At 44.9% G+C, this 17,119-nt stretch overlaps 1 protein-coding gene across 1 annotated transcript in view; it reads right to left on the bottom strand.

Annotated features, from left to right (window-relative positions):
• Positions 1–754: 754 nt before the first annotated feature.
• Positions 755–17,119, bottom strand: part of DRGX (dorsal root ganglia homeobox) — a 40,238-nt gene continuing 23,873 nt past the window's right edge. Inside the window, 1 exon segment of the mRNA XM_066349888.1 lies at positions 755–1,020. Within this exon segment, the coding sequence (XP_066205985.1) occupies positions 755–1,020 (266 nt within the window).

Raw genomic sequence — 17,119 nt, forward strand, 5'->3', positions numbered from 1 at the left:
TGTTCTAGGGGTTTTCTATCTCCTCCAAGGGCCCTTGGGGTTCCCCAGACCAAAGCCCTGCTTCCCCCGGGCCTGCAGTTTCAGCTGCCAGGGCAACATGTGCTCCATGCCTTCAGGGTCAAGCTGGCAGCCCCAGTCCCTGGAGCTGACAACCTGTCTGGCCAGGAGTTTCCAGTGAGAACCACTAGGGGCAGAGCCACTCCCACCTTCCGACCTAACCAAGCCCACAACCAAGGCGTTTCAACCGGAGAAAGGGGGGCATGGCTGCCAGATTTGATAGAGGGGAATATGAGTTGGTTGAGATCACACCAGTTTCCTACTTTTTCATGGTACGAGGACAGTTCCATTTCACAGCATGAGACTTAGGCTGGGGGTCTCATGTCACAGTTCTTTGGGTTGACAGGACCTTCAAGGGAAGCCCAGGAAACAAACAAGAAGGTGATGGGGTGAGCAACACCACTTCCTGCCAAGATTTCTGGGCCCAGTAGGAAACTCATAGGTCTCAACACGGAGTCAGCTCTGGTGCCACCAGTTCTATCAGAACCTACGACCGAAGAAGCCAGGACAGCACAGGCCCGCTGTGGGATGCCAGAGGCACTCTCCAGTTAGCAAGAGGCTTGTAGGCCTCACTCCCTTCCTGAGTCCATGAGAAGGCTCTGGGAAGCAGGCTTCTCCTTGCTTTCTTGAGTTTTCTGTGGGACTGAGGCTGGGAGAAATGAGTGAGGGAGGGTGCCGGTCTTGGCACTGGGGACCCTCATACACTCTTGTCGCTCTCACTCTGTTCCTTAGCAGAAGGGGTCTTGTCCTCGCTGCCATCGGGGGGCGCTGGCTTGGCCGTGGGGTTGGGGCTGCTGTTGGTGGCTGGCAGGAGGTTGGCGGACTGCAGGACAGCCTCTGAGTGCTCGCGAGCCTTCATGCGCAGGGCGGCCACGCTGGCCGTGCGGTTACTCTGGCAGCCGTAGGTAGGAAGGAAGGAGAGGCCCATGGGGTCTGGGACACAGCAAGAGCACAGTGGGCCCCCTGGAAGTAGAAAAAACAAGAGGTTGCCATCACTGATGGTGTTCTGTCTCCCAGGACTTGGGGTGGGAGTAAAGGGCTAGTTGATGCTAGCCCTTTGGTTCCAGACACTAAAGGTACAGGTAACAATGCTCAGGACCCTGAAGATGCACAACACAAGATATCCAGTTGATTGTCCAAGGGATTATCAGAGCCTCAGAGAGACCTGGTCAGTCCCGATTCTCTGACCAATCACCTGTTGGCCTTAGGCCAATACCTTGGCTTCTCTGAGCCTTCACTTCTACTCCTATAAAATGAAACGATACCTACTTCACAGGATCATTATGAGGACCAAACAGCATAATCCCACAATTCCCATACTGTGTGCCAAGGAGCCCTAAGCACTCACAGAGGCATGGCAGTAAGAGCTTAAATATTTGAAGTCAAGGGAAACCCAGGTACACCTGTCAGGTGACCCACGAGCTGCAGGTTAAGAGGCAACTCACAGCTTTAGCATAGGATCACGCTTAGTCCTTCCAAGAACATTATATTTTTTGTGATGCTGAATTTAGCAAGCACCACATGGAGCACAGAATGAAGTTGGTGATATCTAAGGTGATTCCAAGGTCACTGAAGCTGTGCAGAGCCCACTGGGCTCACATCCCATTAGAAAGTCATGGTAGCTATTTCCAAATGAAATATTATTCTTTCAATGTGTAAATATTATTCTTTCAATGGTTTCTAAGTTGTTGGGACATAAGTACTTATTGAGTTGCTTGGGCCAAACCATTTTATGAACAGAAGCATTGGGTATTTCTTGTGGTCCAAGAAGGTCTTGAGAAATTCAGTGAAACCCTCTGGGCACTGTGGACTGAGAGCTGAGAAGAATCCAGTGTGGCAAGCTCTCCACACAGGTCCTATGTGTGGAGTGGGTCTCAGAAGAGCTGCCTGACCAGAGCCTGCCAGCCATCCCAGCCTAACCCGCTCCAGGAGCAGGCTCAGGATGGCCTTAGTCATGCTCGGTGTGAGGAGCCTCCCTCTCTACTGGTCATCCTCAGTCATGCATTTATTCCGCAGCCATCCCATGAACATCAGGCACTGTTCTTGGCCCTAGCAACTAATCAGAAGAAATAAGGCAGCTAGACCTCAGCCTCAGGGAGCACAGTTCTAGTGGAGAGGGATACCAAAGATATTGCACCCCTGAGGCAAAGGCAGATGGGCAGTGATATGGATACATGGAAGCAGAGAGCTAGTGTGCTGGGTCAGAAGGATGTCCATGTGAAGATCCAGAAGAGCATGACTGCTAGGGAAGAGCAGTACAATGGCACAGGTGTGGGAATGGAAGTCACCTGTTCAAGGAGCAGGAGGCTGCTCACCGTGACTAAAACCAGAGAAGGCAGTTAAGGGATGTGGCAGGTGGGTGGTCAGGGCCTCACCACCAAGGCCAGGCCATCCTGCAGGCCATGCAGGACACAATGAGTGGAAACCTCAGCGGGTCTGAGTGGAGAGAGTCATGAGCTTACCTGCACAAGGAGGTGAGGGGAGGGAACAGCAATAATGCAGTTCCAACTGACAGTGGCTTGGCCCAAGACAGGCTATAGGGGAGGTAGTGAAAGGTGTCCAGATTCTAAGTTTCTGCTGAAAGTTAGAGCCTGCACAGATTGCTCACAGACTGCAAGGAAGGTAATGGAAAAGATGGAGTCACAGGCTCTTTGGCCGGGGCATTCTGGTAGCTATTGTGATGGGTCATGCCTGTACAATTTGGGCGGCCGGCATGGGTTGGTCTCAGAATTTGTCCCACGCCCTGTTGAGAATGTTGTCAAGAGAAGTGAAGGAGCTAGTAGGCACATATCAGTTCAGGAACAAATACTACTACATCCCGGAGTACAAGAACTGGAGAGTCTCCCTTGTTATCTGAATCCCAGTAGAAGCAGGAATGCAGAGGAACTTGTTGATGTTCATATAGGTCAGCTTTCTGGAGCAGATGGCAGGAAGGTGGAGACTGAAGATGGAGGGGCAAATATAAGGACAAACTATTTGGGAGAAAAGAATTGTAGAAGTAGCAAATAAAAGAGAATTAGACTATGAAGTAGGGAATATCCCAACAGAATGGGAAGGTTGGACTCCTACCCACAATCCCAGAATCCAGAGATGATGTCAAAGTATCCATACTCTTTCAGGACACTTAGAAGGCACCTTAGGAGAGAGAAAATGGCAACAGAGTAGGCAGACATTCCACCTCCCACCTCCCAGAGCCAAAGTGGATTACAACTTAACTTAAGAACAATTATCTTGAAAAACAACTTTGGACTAAACTAAGAGGAATCTATAACCAAGGATCACTGAAGAAACCACACTGAGACTGGTATAAAGGGCAGAAATGTGGAAAGGACTGCCCCACTCCCAGGAGTGAGCGGCAGCCCAGAGGGACTCTCACAGCAGGGTGGGTTGCTCAGAGAGTTGTGGGTCCTCAACCCCAGGACCGAAGCTCCAGCCTAGAGCCCCAGAGACTAGAGGGGGCATACAGACAGTATTTAGCTGAGAAAAGAGCTGGGTTACTGTTTGCGAGAAAGGGACAGAACTCTCAGACCAAGGCTCCATCTTAAAGGGACTGCACAGAAAACCTCGTTCACAGCCACTTATCCAGGGCTCTGGGAGCGGGGAGAGCTGAGAGGACTGAAGTTGCAAGAGGAGAGTGTAATCTCAGAGGCACAGGGAGAGACACTGTGGGGGACAGCCACCCTAACCCCTGTGCTGAGTCACTCCTCAAATCTAAAGTGGCCATTTTTCCTGGGAGAAGCAACACCAGCAAAGGGAAGCAATTACCCCACCCACCAGAGGCTCTCCTGCTCCAGTCAGAGCAAAGACTCACTTAGAAGCAAGGGGCATGTCAGGGACACAGGTTTTGAGTGCTGAGGTCTGAGTTACACCACCCTGCCACACTGCTGAGTACTTGCCAAAGGGCGGTGCCTGTGCCTGAGCACCTGAGGAGGTGGCAGGTGGCGGCAGCGGGCCGGTGGGCAGACCACACTGTGGGAATGCAGAGGCCACGCCCACTGGCCAAGAGTAGATAAAAGCCAGCCTAGGAGTGCAGCTGATACTTACAATGGCACCTGGGCCCAGCAGAGGGAGCCACTAGATCTGGATTGCCTGTAGCTCCAAGAAGGTTGCTAAGGGTCAGTCATAGGCAGTGACCCCCATTAATCTGTGCCAGGTTCCAGCCAGGGAGGTCCAGGGCTGGCACATCTGGTAGCCAGATACAGAAAACATCAGCTCAGGACCTAACAACCCTTGTTAGAATGGTACCTTAAGGAAGGGCTCCTCACTCCTGACCCAGCTAAAGCATAGAAAATGCCAACACAAATAGCAAAAAGAACAGTAGCAGCAGACAAGTAGTCCACAGAGGATTACAAACAACAGCAGATGCCAACCCAAGAAGAACCAGAAACAGCACAACTGGAAGCAGGAGGCAGACAAAACCAACCCTTTACTCAGTTATCTACACAATCAGCACACCCAAAGGAGGAGTCTATACACAAGCAAAATGAGAAGACAGAAATGGAATCCAAATGAATCAACAAAAGAAATCCCTAGAAAAAGAACTGAATGAGATGGAAATAACCAAGATACCGGATGCAGAGTTTAAAATAATGATTGTTAGGATGCTCAAGGATCTTAGAGCAACAATGGATGGACATAATAAGCACCTAAATAAAGAGATAGCAAGCATCAAAAAGAACATTGAAATCATAAAAAAGAATCAGTCAGAAATGACAAATACAGTATCAGAAATGAAGTCTACACTAGAAGGAATTAATAGCAGGCTGGATGAAGCAGAGGATAGAATCAGCAAATTAGAGGACAAGATAAATGAAAGCATGGAAGAAGAACAGAAAAAGAAAAGAGGCTCAAAAAGTCAGAGGAAACTCTAAGAGAGCACTGTGACAACATGAAGAAAACAACATCCACATCATAGGGGTTCCTGATGAAGAAGAGAAAGAACAGGGATAGAGAACCTGATTGAAAAAGTCATAGCAGAAAACTTCCCTAAATTGATGAAGAAAAAATTCACACACGTTCAAGAAGCACAGAGTCCCATTAAAGAGGAACCCAAAGAGGCCTACACCAAGACACATTATAATTAAAATAACAAAGTTAAGAGATTAAGAAAGAATACTAAAAGCTGCAAGAGAAAGGCAATTAATCACCTACAAAGGAGACCCCATAAGGATGACATACAACTTTTCAACAGAAACACTTGAGGCCAGATGGGAATGGCAAGAAATATTCAAAGTAGTGCAGAACAAGAGCCTACAACCAAGACTTCTTTATACAGCAAGGCTCTTGTTTAAAATTGAAGGAAAAATAAAAAGATTCCCAGACAAAAATAAAACTCAAGGAATTCATTACAACCAAACCAATGCTGCAAGAAATGTTAGGGGCCTGTTATAAACAGAACAAAGGGGAGAAAAATTAAAAAAAAGAGGAATGTAGATTTAAAGAATAAAATGGCAATGAACAATTACATATCAATAATAACCTAAATGTAAATGGATTAAATGCTCCAATCAAAAGACACAGGGTAGCTGCATGGATAAGAAAACAGGACTCATACATATGCTGTCTACAAGAGACCCACCTCAAAACAAAAGATACACATAGACTGAAAGTGAAGGGAAGGAAAAAAATATTTCATGCAAATGGAAATGAAAAAAAAGCTAGGGTAGCAATACTTATATCAGACAAAATGGACTTTAAAACAAAGACTATAGTAAGGAATAAAGAAGGTCACTACATAATGATAAAGTGAGCAATCCAACAGAAAAATATAACCATTACAAATCTCTATGTGCCTATTATAGGAGCACCTAAATATATAAAGCAGATTTTGATGGACATAAAGGGTGAGATCAACAGCAATACTATCATAGTAGGGGATTTTAATACCCCACTACCATCAATGAATAGATCCTCCAGACAGAAAATTAACAAAGAAACAACAGCCTTAAAGGACACACTAGATCAACTGGATTTAATATATATCTTCAGAACCTTTCACCCTAAAGCAACAGAATTCAAGTGCTCATAGTACATTCTCTAGGATAGACCACATGTTAGGACACAAAATGAGTCTCAATAAATTTAAGAAGATTGAAATCACTCTGACCAGGTGGTGGCGCAGTGGATAGAGCGTTGGACTGGGATGCCGAGGACACAGTTTGAGACCCCGATGTCACCAGCTTGAGCGCAGGCTCATCTGGTTTGAGCAAAGCTCACCAGCTTGGGCCCAAGGTCGCTGGCTCGAGCCAGGGGTTACTCAATCTGCTGTAGCCCCACAGTCAAGGCACATATGAGAAAGTAATCAATGAACAACTAAGATGTCGCAACAAAAAACTAATGATTGATGATTCTCATCTCTCTCCGTTCCTGTCTCTCTGTCCCTATCAATTCGTCTCTCTGAATCTCTCTCTGTCTCTGTAAAAGGCCAAAAAGAAGAAGATTGAAATCATATCAGCATCTTCTCTGATCTCAATGGCATGAAGCTAGAAATCAACTACAATAAAAACACTGAAAAACATTCACATTTGGAGAATAAATAGCATGTTATTAAATAACAAATGGGTTAACAATGAGATCAAGGAAGAAATCAAAAATTTCCTTGAAACATGAAAATGAACATACAACAACTCAAAATTTATGGGACACAGCAAAAGCAGCCATGATAGGGAAGTTCAAAGCATTATAGGCATACCTAAAGAAACAAGAACAAGGCCCTGTCCAGTTGGCTCAGCGGTAGAGTGTCGGCCTGGCGTGCGGGGGACCCGGGTTCGATTCCTGGCCAGGGCACATAGGAGAAGCGCCCATTTGCTTCTCCACCCCCCCTCCTTCCTCTCTGTCTCTCTCTTCCCCTCCCGCAGCAGAGGCTCCATTGGAGCAAAGATGGCCCGGGCGCTGGGGATGGCTCCTTGGCCTCTGCCCCAGGCGCTAGAGTGGCTCTGGTCGCGGCAGAGCAATGCCCCGGAGGGGCAGAGCATCGCCCCCTGGTGGGCAGAGCTTCGCCCCTGGTGGGCATGCCGGGTGGATCCCGGTCGGGCACATGCGGGAGTCTGTCTGACTGTCTCTCCCTGTTTCCAGCTTCAGAAAAATACAAAAAAAAAAAAAAAATTACATGATAAATATCAATAGATGCAGAAAAAACATTTGATAAAATCCAGCACCCATTTATGATCAAACCTCTCAACAAAGTGGGAATACAGGGAACATATTTCAACATAATAAAGGCCATCTATGACAAACCCACAGCCAACATCATACTCAATGAGCAAAAATTAATATCAATCCCCTTAAGATCAGTAACAAGGCAGGGGTGCCCCCTTTCACCACTCTTATTCAATATAGTTCTGAAAGTCCTAGCCACAGCAATCAGACAAGAAAAAGAAATAAAAGGCATCCAAATTGGAAACGAAGAAGTGAAACTATCATTGTTTGCTGATGACATGATACTGTACATAGAAAACCCTAAAGTCTAGTAAAAAAAACTATTGGACCTGACACATGAATTCAGCAAGGTGGCAGAATGTAAAATCAATATTCAGAAATCAGTGTCATTTATATACACCAACATTGAACTGTCTGAAAGAGAAATTGAAAAAAAACAATTTCCTTTACTATTTCAACAACAAAAAAATAAAGTACCTAGGAGTAAATTTAACCAAGGAGGTTAAAGACTTGTACTCAGAAAATTATAAAACATTGATAAAATTAATCAAAGAGGATACAAACAAGTAGAAGCATATGCTATGTTCATGGATAGCAAGAATAAACATCATTAAAATGTCTATATTACCCAAAGATATCTATAAATTCATGTAATTCCTATTAAAATGCCAATGGCATATTTCAAAGATGTGAAACAATATTCGAAAAATTTATATGGAACCAATAAACACGAATAGCCTCAGCAATCTTGAAAAAAGAGAATAAAGTGGGAGGTATCACACTTTCTGATATCAAGTTATACTACAAGGCCATTGTACTCAAAACAGCCTGATACTGGCATAAGAACAGTCATATAGATCAATGACACAGAGATCCCAGAAATAAACCCACACCTTTATGAACAATTGATATTTGACAAAGGAAGTAAGAGTATACAATGGAGTAAAGACAGTCTCTTTAACTAATGGAGTTGGGAAAATTGGACAGCTAACCACAAAAAAATGAAACTGGACCACCAACTTACACCACTCACAAAAATAAACTCAAAATGGATAAAAGACTTAGATGTAAGCTGTGAAACCATAATCATCTTGGAAGAAAACATAGGCAGTAAGCTCTCTGACATCTCTCACAGCAATATATTTGCTGATTTATCTCTATGTGCAAGTGAAATAAAGGACGGGATGAACGAATGGGACTATATCAAACTAAAAAGCTTTTGCACAGCTAAAGACAATAAGAACAAAATAAAAAGACAATCCACACAATGGGAGAACATATTTGACAATACGTCTGATAAGGGGTTAATAACCAAAATTTATAAAGAATGTGTAAAACTCCACACCAGGAAGACAAACAATCCAACCCAAAAATGGGAAAAAGAAATGAATAGACACTTCTCCAAAGAGGACATATAGATGGCCAATAGGCATATGAAAAAAATGCTCCACATCACTAATCATTAGAGAAATACAAATTAAAACCACAATGAGATACCACCTCACACCTGTCAGAATGGCGCTCATCAACAAAACAACACAGAATAAGTGCTGGCGAGGATGTGGAGAAAAGGGAACCTTCCTGCACTGCTGGTGGGAATGCAGACTAGTGCAGCCTCTGTGGAAAACAGTATGGAGATTCCTCAAAAATTAAAAATGGAACTGCCTTTTGACCCAGCCATCCCACTTTTAGGAATATATCCTAAGAACACCAAATCACTGATTCAAAAGAAGAAATTCACCCCCATGTTTATGGCAGCATTGTTTATAATAGCCACGATCTGGAAACAGTCCAAGTGTCCATCAGTGGGCGAGTAGATTAAAAAGCAGTGGTACGGCCCTGGTCGGTTGGCTCAGCGGTAGAGCGTCGGCCTGGTGTGCGGGGGACCCGGGTTCGATTCCCGGCCGGGGCACATAGGAGAAGCGCCCATTTGCTTCTCCACCCCCGCCCCCCTCCTTCCTCTCTGTCTCTCTCTTCCCCTCCCGCAGCCAAGGCTCCATTGGAGCAGAGATGGCCCGGGTGCTGGGGATGGCTCCTTGGCCTCTGCCCCGGGTGCTGGAGTGGCTCTGGTCGCGGCAGAGCGACGCCCTGGAGGGGCAGAGCATCACCCCCTGGTGGGTAGAGCGTCGCCCCTGGTGGGCGTGCCGGGTGGATCCCGGTCGGGTGCATGCGGGAGTCTGTCTGACTGTCTCTCCCCGTTTCCAGCTTCAGAAAAATACAAAAAAAAAAAAAAAGCAGTGGTACATATATATAATGGAATACTATGGGGCCATGAAAAAAAAGGAAATCTTACCTTTTGCAATAACATGGATGGAAACTATTATGTTAAGTGAAATAAGCCAGGCAGAGAAAGAAAAATATCATAGGACCTCACTCATTTGAGGAATCCAATGAACAAAGTGAACTGAGGAACGAAATAGAGGCAGAGGCGGGGTCACAGGGACCAGAGGGAAAAGCGGTCAGAGGGAAGGAGGATGAGAGGATGGAATCAGAGAAGTGAAAGAGATTAGTGAAATCATATATATATATATATATATATATATATATATATATATATATATATATATTACACAGCATTGTAGAGAGTAGGACAGCAAATCCTGGATGGAAGGGGGGAAGGCATTGAGCGAGGTGGCAAAGGGGGTGATGAGGGGAACATGAGGGTGGGGGAGAGATATATTCGGTAGGACACTTAAATCTATATAAACACAATAAATTGAAATCAATAAAAATTTTAAAAATTAATAAAAAAAAGAAAAGAAAAGATGGAGTCACATATGACTAGGTTTGGGCCTGAGCATCTGAATAGAATGAAGGTGCTGCTTCCAAAATGGAGAGAAACAGAGAGAAAGCTTATTTTTTTGAGGGCAGCGGAAAGGAATATGGAGAATCTGGCCATGCAATCTTGTGGCTCCACTGGCCATCTGAGTCCCGAGGGGGAACTGAGCTGTGCTCAGCAGAGCTGGCGCCACCCCGTCCTTGAGGAATACCCCCCCACACACACACCGTGGGCTCTGAGGGCCCAGCATAGGCATGGGGCTGGGGGGCGGTCACACAGACCTTGCACTCGATGGGGTAGGTAGACTCAGCTGCCAACATGAGAGAGTTTAGGAGCCCCCTGGATCGGTCAAGCGGTAGACCCTGTGTGCCATCCTTGCCAGAGAAGCAAGGTGCAACAGCCTCACCAGCCAGCCAGCCCCGGCTGCTGCAGAGCCGGAAACCACCAAGAGCAGGGCTGGTCTGCTACAGCCTTGCCAAGGACAAGAGGGATCAATGCCTGTCCTTGAAGCCTGAGACCTGAGAGGTGGAAGCCCCTCCATTTATGCTCCTTCCGACCCTCTCTTTTTGAAAGTCCTCACTGACCTTGGAAAAAGCAGCACTGCACATAGAGTGTGATCCCTCACCGTGGCCTTCTCGCCTGTGTGTGATGGGATGCCACTGCCCCTTCCTCCTCTTACATGCAGGCCAGGCCTCCTTGCAGAGACACACAGTGCAGGCACAGCAGAGCCTCCGAGGAGCCAAGCCTCTCTCTCATGGGGAGCGCGGGGTGCATTTGTGGAGAGGCCAAAACACGAAAGAGCGAGAGTGCTTGGTAGCAGGAATGCAGAGGATGATTTTCTCTGGGTCTGTTTAGACCTTTTCCTATTTTTCTACAATGAATGTGAACTTCTTTTACACCCAGAACCATAACTTTAATCACATGAATGTTCAAAGGAAGGAAGACTGGAATTAGACCCCCTCAGCACCTATGAGGAGGGTTGGCAAGGGGCTGGGAACCTGAGCTGCATGAGTGTTGGAGGTCATAGGGGAGCCTGAGCCTGACGGAGGCCCTGGGCTGTTGGGGACCTAGGCAGAGCCCCTGTATTCAGGCTCTGACCTGGGCTTCCAACCCCTAGTCAGGCCATCCTGAGAGGGGCTGGCTCAACTTGCCTGAGCTAGTCCTTGCCCCAGCAAGGTCTTGCTCTGATGTAAGCATCAGAGGGGGAGTTCAGTGGCCTGTGACTCAATAAAACTTGGGAACAATTTTTTTGTTGTTGTTTTTTGTTGTTTGAGGTTTTAGAACTGTTTCTATATATTTCTGCATTGCTGATTCCAAATCTGAAATCCGTTTTTTGGTGCATGCTCTAATTTTTATGCAATTTTAATTTCTTTTTGTTACAGTTAATGGCATGCATTGGTTTGTAAATTGGAGTTAAAGGGCAACAACTCTTGGATTGAACATAACCACAAGGCAATTAATGTTTAACAAACATCACTTTTACAAAATTGTAGTTGTTTTTAAATGTAAAAAATTATTATCTGATAAAAACATCCTCTTATTTTGTTTTAAGATTGAATCATGGCTTCTTTCTGCCCACTGGTGGGAGTTCCAGCTCTCATGGTGGGCGGTAGCAGAACAATCAAATGGCCCCGCGATTGGCCCACCATGAAAGCTGGAATGCCCACTAGTGGGCGGGAGGGACCAGGTTGACCAGCACTGCAAAAGTGGGCAGTTTTTATAAAAAGGTTCACCATCACTGTAGTAAGAGATATGGGCCTATCAAAGAAAGCAGCTGAGTTATTAGCCTCCAGCCTTCAAGAAAAGAATGTACTTCACCAGTCAGCTAAAATATCCCATTTCAGGAAGTGTGAACAAACTTTTGTGGACTTTTTTTCCGAAGACAAACACTTTGTTTACTGTCATGATATCAGTAGTCTACTCAGCCAGCTAGGTGTTACCACTTACAGTCCAACAGAATGGCAGCTATTTCTTGACAGCTCTAAACAGAGTCTGAAAGTGTTCTCCTACACAACGGTAATGTTTATGAAGTGGTTCCAATTGGTTATTCAACTCATCTGAGAGAAGATTATAATAACATAAAAATTGTCCTCGACTTTCTGAAATATGAGGAGCATAACTGGATCATTTGTGTGGATCTTAAAATGGTAAATTTCCTGCTAGGACAACAGAGAGGTTTCACGAAGTATCCTTGCTTTCTGTGTTTGTGGGACAGCTGAGCTCGGGAGAAACACTGGACACAGAAGGAGTGGCCGAAATGTGAAGCTCTAGAAGTAGGGATGCAAAATATTGTGAATGAACCTGTAGTTAATCAAGACAGGATCATTTTTCCCCCACTTCACATCAAACTTGGCTTAATGAAGCAGTTTGTTCAGGCTTTGAATAGAGAAAATGAATGCTTTCAACATGTTATTTCTGCTTTTCCTGCCCTGTCTTTCGAGAAGATAAAAGCAGGTATATTCGATGGACCTCAAATTCGAACCCTCATACGTGATGAAGAATTTGCCAGGAAGATGAATAAGGAGGAGAAAGCAGCATGGCAGTCTTTTGTGGCAGTTACAAAGAACTTCCTTGGCAACAAAAAAGCAGAAAACTATGAACTTCTGGTTCAAAGGATGCTGTTGGCTTTCCGCGACATTGGATGTGACATGAGCGTTAAGATTCTCTTCTTGAACAATCACCTTGATAAGTTTCCCGAAAATCTTGGAGCTGTTAGTGATGAGCAGACTACTGCTCGAGCATCAAACGAGATTGTCTTCAACAAGTACACAAACGCAAGAGTTACAAACGCAAATTTTTGCCTGAATAGAATTTAAATAAGTTTTGCACAAATTTTATGATTAAAATAAGTGTTTTAATATGTTCTATTTTGAAATTGTAGACAAATTCTGATGCAATCATATCTTTTAGTGTATTAGTGTATTTACTGCATTATATAAATTATTATATTTTCACAAAGATGATTCCCAAGAAGACATTCTACTTCATTATGTTAAACTCAATGTTGAAAATTTTACAATAAGATGAATACCTAAAATCTTGAATTGCAAACAAACTGTAGCTTACAGAGAAAAACTAATGTCAGATTTGAGATCAGCACACTTGAATTAGGTAAGAACAAGTGTTTTTGTGGATGCAACAAAAATTTTGTTTCCCAGTGTGACTTGCAGGATGAAGAGTGTCACTTGGACAAGACAGAGACTCCTCCTGGATCCACAGCCTACACCAGCTAGGTCACACACCACACAAGCCATCGATCATTATACTACTGGCCTGCAAAATGCAGATTCAGAGGTAAGAGAAATAAATTAGCACACAGACAGAGACTAGCACGGTGGTTGCCGGGGAGTGAGGTTGCCGGGGAGTGGGAGAGGACGGGCAATGAGAGCTGCTGTTTAATGGGGACAGTTTCCATTTGGGAAGAGGACAAAGTTCTGGAGATGGATGGCAGTGATGGCTGCACAACCACAGAAGTATATTTAACACTTTTGAACTGGACACATAGAACTGGTTAAGATGGTAAACCTCATCTTAAATGTATTTTACACAATCAAAACTAAAATCAAAACACATTCTTAAAAACAAAACTGAGTCAAAAGACAGTCAAGGTGATCAGAAAGATGAGGGACACCCAAGGCCATCAAGGCTCCTTTATGGCTCCCACAGTGGGTAAAGACCTTTCAAGTCCTTTGCCCGAGCAGCATACCATCTCATCTTCACGGGTGACCCCCTCAACTCAACCCACCTTTTATGTCTTTGGCTAAGGGAACATCTCATGGTTTATATACATCCACAGGACCCAGCTTCTGTCCCAAGACCAGGCCCGTTGGGTGGGCAGTTCTACAGAAGGACAGCAGACCCTGAGATGCACACAGCCCCTCACAGGTGTTGTTGCAGAACAAAGGAGGACAAAGATGCTCAGACAAGTGCTGGAGGAAGGGGGTTGTTTTAGCCGGCCGAGCGGGTGACCCAATAAAGACAACAAAACACAAGCTCCCCAAAGTTAGCTTTTCTGAGTCTCATATACTTTACAGTGTTAGCTGTCAAGTGACAAGTGCCTGATTTCTTTGACTTCTTTGTCTGCAGACCTGCGTGACTTTTGTGTCTCTGGGAGGGGAGGGGGTAAGAGGGAAGTTCGAACTGTTTGTCCTTGACTGTTCAAATATCCTGTTTTTCTTGCCTGTGTTGCAAGTTATTTCAGGGAGCTGATGAAGGGCTTCACAGTTGAGGTTTGTTACTTTTTCAAACTAACCCAGTCAGCTCTTGGAGTACTTCCTCCATCAGTGTCACCCTCTTTCCTCATCTACACCCCAAGTCTGAACAGCAGCTCAGTGTCTATCACAGGGGCTGATGCTTATAGGTGGACTGTTAAACATCGGAAGTCACATGAAAGAATGCTGAAAATGGACCAGTGTGAGTCACCTTCTCTTCATCCTGCCCTTACCTGGATGAGAACACAGAAGATGGGCTGACCCAGAATGTGGAGGGGGCAAGACTGACAGAGGTGATCTGTCAGCAGACAAAGTCAAAGGCAAACAAGGAGACAAATATAATGCAATGAAATTTATCAAGGAAAACTGTAAAGTCTGTGATCTATGGCCGAGGATGCAATTGTAAAGAGGGGAACATAGCTCAGCAGTTGAGCATGTAATCCATATGACTTCACAGTGAGCTCACTGTGACACCAAATGATTTTGGGTTGCCTTAACAGAGGCAGAACCTGTAGAAAAAGGGAGGATAAAGTCCTCCTCCCCTTTGTCATGGTCAGACCATCAGACTAGAGGGAAACAAGGAAGGGGAGATGGAGGAAGGGAGGAGTGAAAAGTGAAAGAACTGGGACAGTTCATGGAGTTGACCCCAAGGCACAGTGGATATGAGGTGACTACTTCTGACTCTGCAGGTATAGAGGGTGGGCTAGAAGCATGGACAGAAGTGAGAGTAAGAGGGGTTTTCTTTCTTCTACCATCAGTAGGCTACTCATAGGCAGCAGCAGGCTTTCTCTGGGAGTGATGGGTTTCTGGTCACCATACCCTGAAAAGTCCTTCACGGGATGTTATAGAGAAACTCTGTGCACAGTGTGAGCTATGGTGGACAAGTTTTTAAATCCCTTTCAACAAAAAGGAGGTAGTTTCTGAATGCAATGTGAGTTACAAAGCTAAGTTTTTCTTCCAACTTAAACATATGTTTTCAGGATTTCAATGATTGCAATCAAATATAAATTGTCCAAAAACCAACATCTCTCTTAACCGCTATAACCATTTTTTAACAAAGAAAAAAAATTTCCACTAGTAGGATATTTATAAAACTAACTCTTGTTTTCTTCATAATTTCACAGCACCAACAGCATCACCAGACTTCTCCATAACATGCCTCCTGCCCAAACAACTTCACCCATCTGGACACTGCAGAAAGTCAGAAGTAGCAAATGGAGTTCTGTACTCCGTGATCCTCAGGGCAGCAGATGAACAAAGAGTTACCAAACGAATAACCAGACCCCAAAACACATGCACTTTGCCCATGAAAAGCACACTTACAGCCCTCAGCAAGACAGTGTGGCTGCCAATGGCAGGTATAGAGATGGGTAGTATTGAGAAAGGAGACAAAAAGTTATAGGACAGCCAAAAACTCAACACATACAGTAACCTGGGCCAGTCAGTGCAGGGTGACCAGAGCAGAGCACCTCAGGATGGCCCAACATCATCACTGGCAACAGCAGGAACTGTCACATGGAGCAACATCTGCGAGGGCCCTTCCACACCATGCTGGCAACTGTGTGAGTGTTGAGTGTTATGGAGCCGACCAAACAGAGGCCCCACTGCTTTTTAAATTACATCAGGGAGGTGACGAGGATGCTTGAGAAAGCATTGACCCCAAAACCAAGTTGTCTTTATCAAAACCCTATGAAACAAGAGTGTGATGTCTATGTGGCCTGAAGGCTAGTTGCAGCCTGCAGAAGTGGAAGGAAGTGGTCTTTGGACATTGGTTACTGGCCCCACCAGTAACAGTCATGACACTTTTCTCCAGCTTTTCAAGTTTGACTTCCTCATCCCAAAGAGGTGGCTTTGGGGAAAATTCTATAAAACACGTAGAACTGAGTCCTCAAACAACCATTATTTCCATAACCCCATACAAATTAAGCGGCGATGGTAGGTCATAAGGCACATTGCTTTTCCAATGACCAATTCACTTCAAAGGTCAGCTGAAGAGCTCAGCTTGTCCTGACCATCACCGCAGAGGACCTCCGGGGCAAGCAAGCGGGGAGACCTGACCAGAACAGTGAGCATGTGTATGCAGCCTCCCCAGCACTGCCCTCCCACCCTGAGCCCCCACAGTTCTCACACTCTTCCATGACTGCATTGGTTCCTTAGCAATGCCTCTGCTATCTGACCAAAAGAAGTACAATAAAATATTCTGCCAATAGAATTTGAGGGGTAAGCTAAACAATCTTTAATAGTTTCGCCTTTTAATTACTAGATTTCCAGGTTTGGGACTGTAGTTGTTTGTCTGTTTGTTTGTTTGTTTGTTTGTTTTTTAAGCAATCAAAAAGCTATAATCATGCATGGGCTAAAAATTAAATTAGCTACAAAGGAAGTCATCCCAGAGTGGCACATAGCAATAAAAAACTATGAGTAACCTAACAGCCAAGTTATAGTCACCCATACAGAACACACTGACACTATGACAAAATTACATTATAGGAAGATATTTAGTGCTGTGAAAAATCTAATAATAAAGTAATAAGTTTAAAAAGCAGGTTTAGGGCCTGACCAGGCGGTGGCATAGTGAATAGAGCATTGGACTGGGACGAAAAGGACCCAGGTTCAAAACCCTGAGGTTACCAGCTTGAGCACAGGCTCATCTGGTTTGAGCACAGCTCTAGTGCTTGAGGCCAAGATCGCTGGCTTAACAAGAGGTCACTTGCTTTGCTGTAGCCCCTGTCAAGGCACATATGAGAAAGCAATCAATGAACAACTAAGATGCCGCAATGAAGAATTGATGCTTCTCATCTCTCTCCCTTCCTGTCTGCCTGTCCCTATCTGTCCTTCTCTCTGTCTCTGTCACATACACACACATGCAAAAAAAGCAGGTTTAGGCCCTGGCTGTTTGGCTCAGTGGTAGAGCATC

The sequence above is a fragment of the Saccopteryx leptura genome, chromosome 9, assembly GCF_036850995.1.
Source record: "Saccopteryx leptura isolate mSacLep1 chromosome 9, mSacLep1_pri_phased_curated, whole genome shotgun sequence".
NCBI classification, from domain to species: Eukaryota; Metazoa; Chordata; class Mammalia; order Chiroptera; family Emballonuridae; genus Saccopteryx; species Saccopteryx leptura.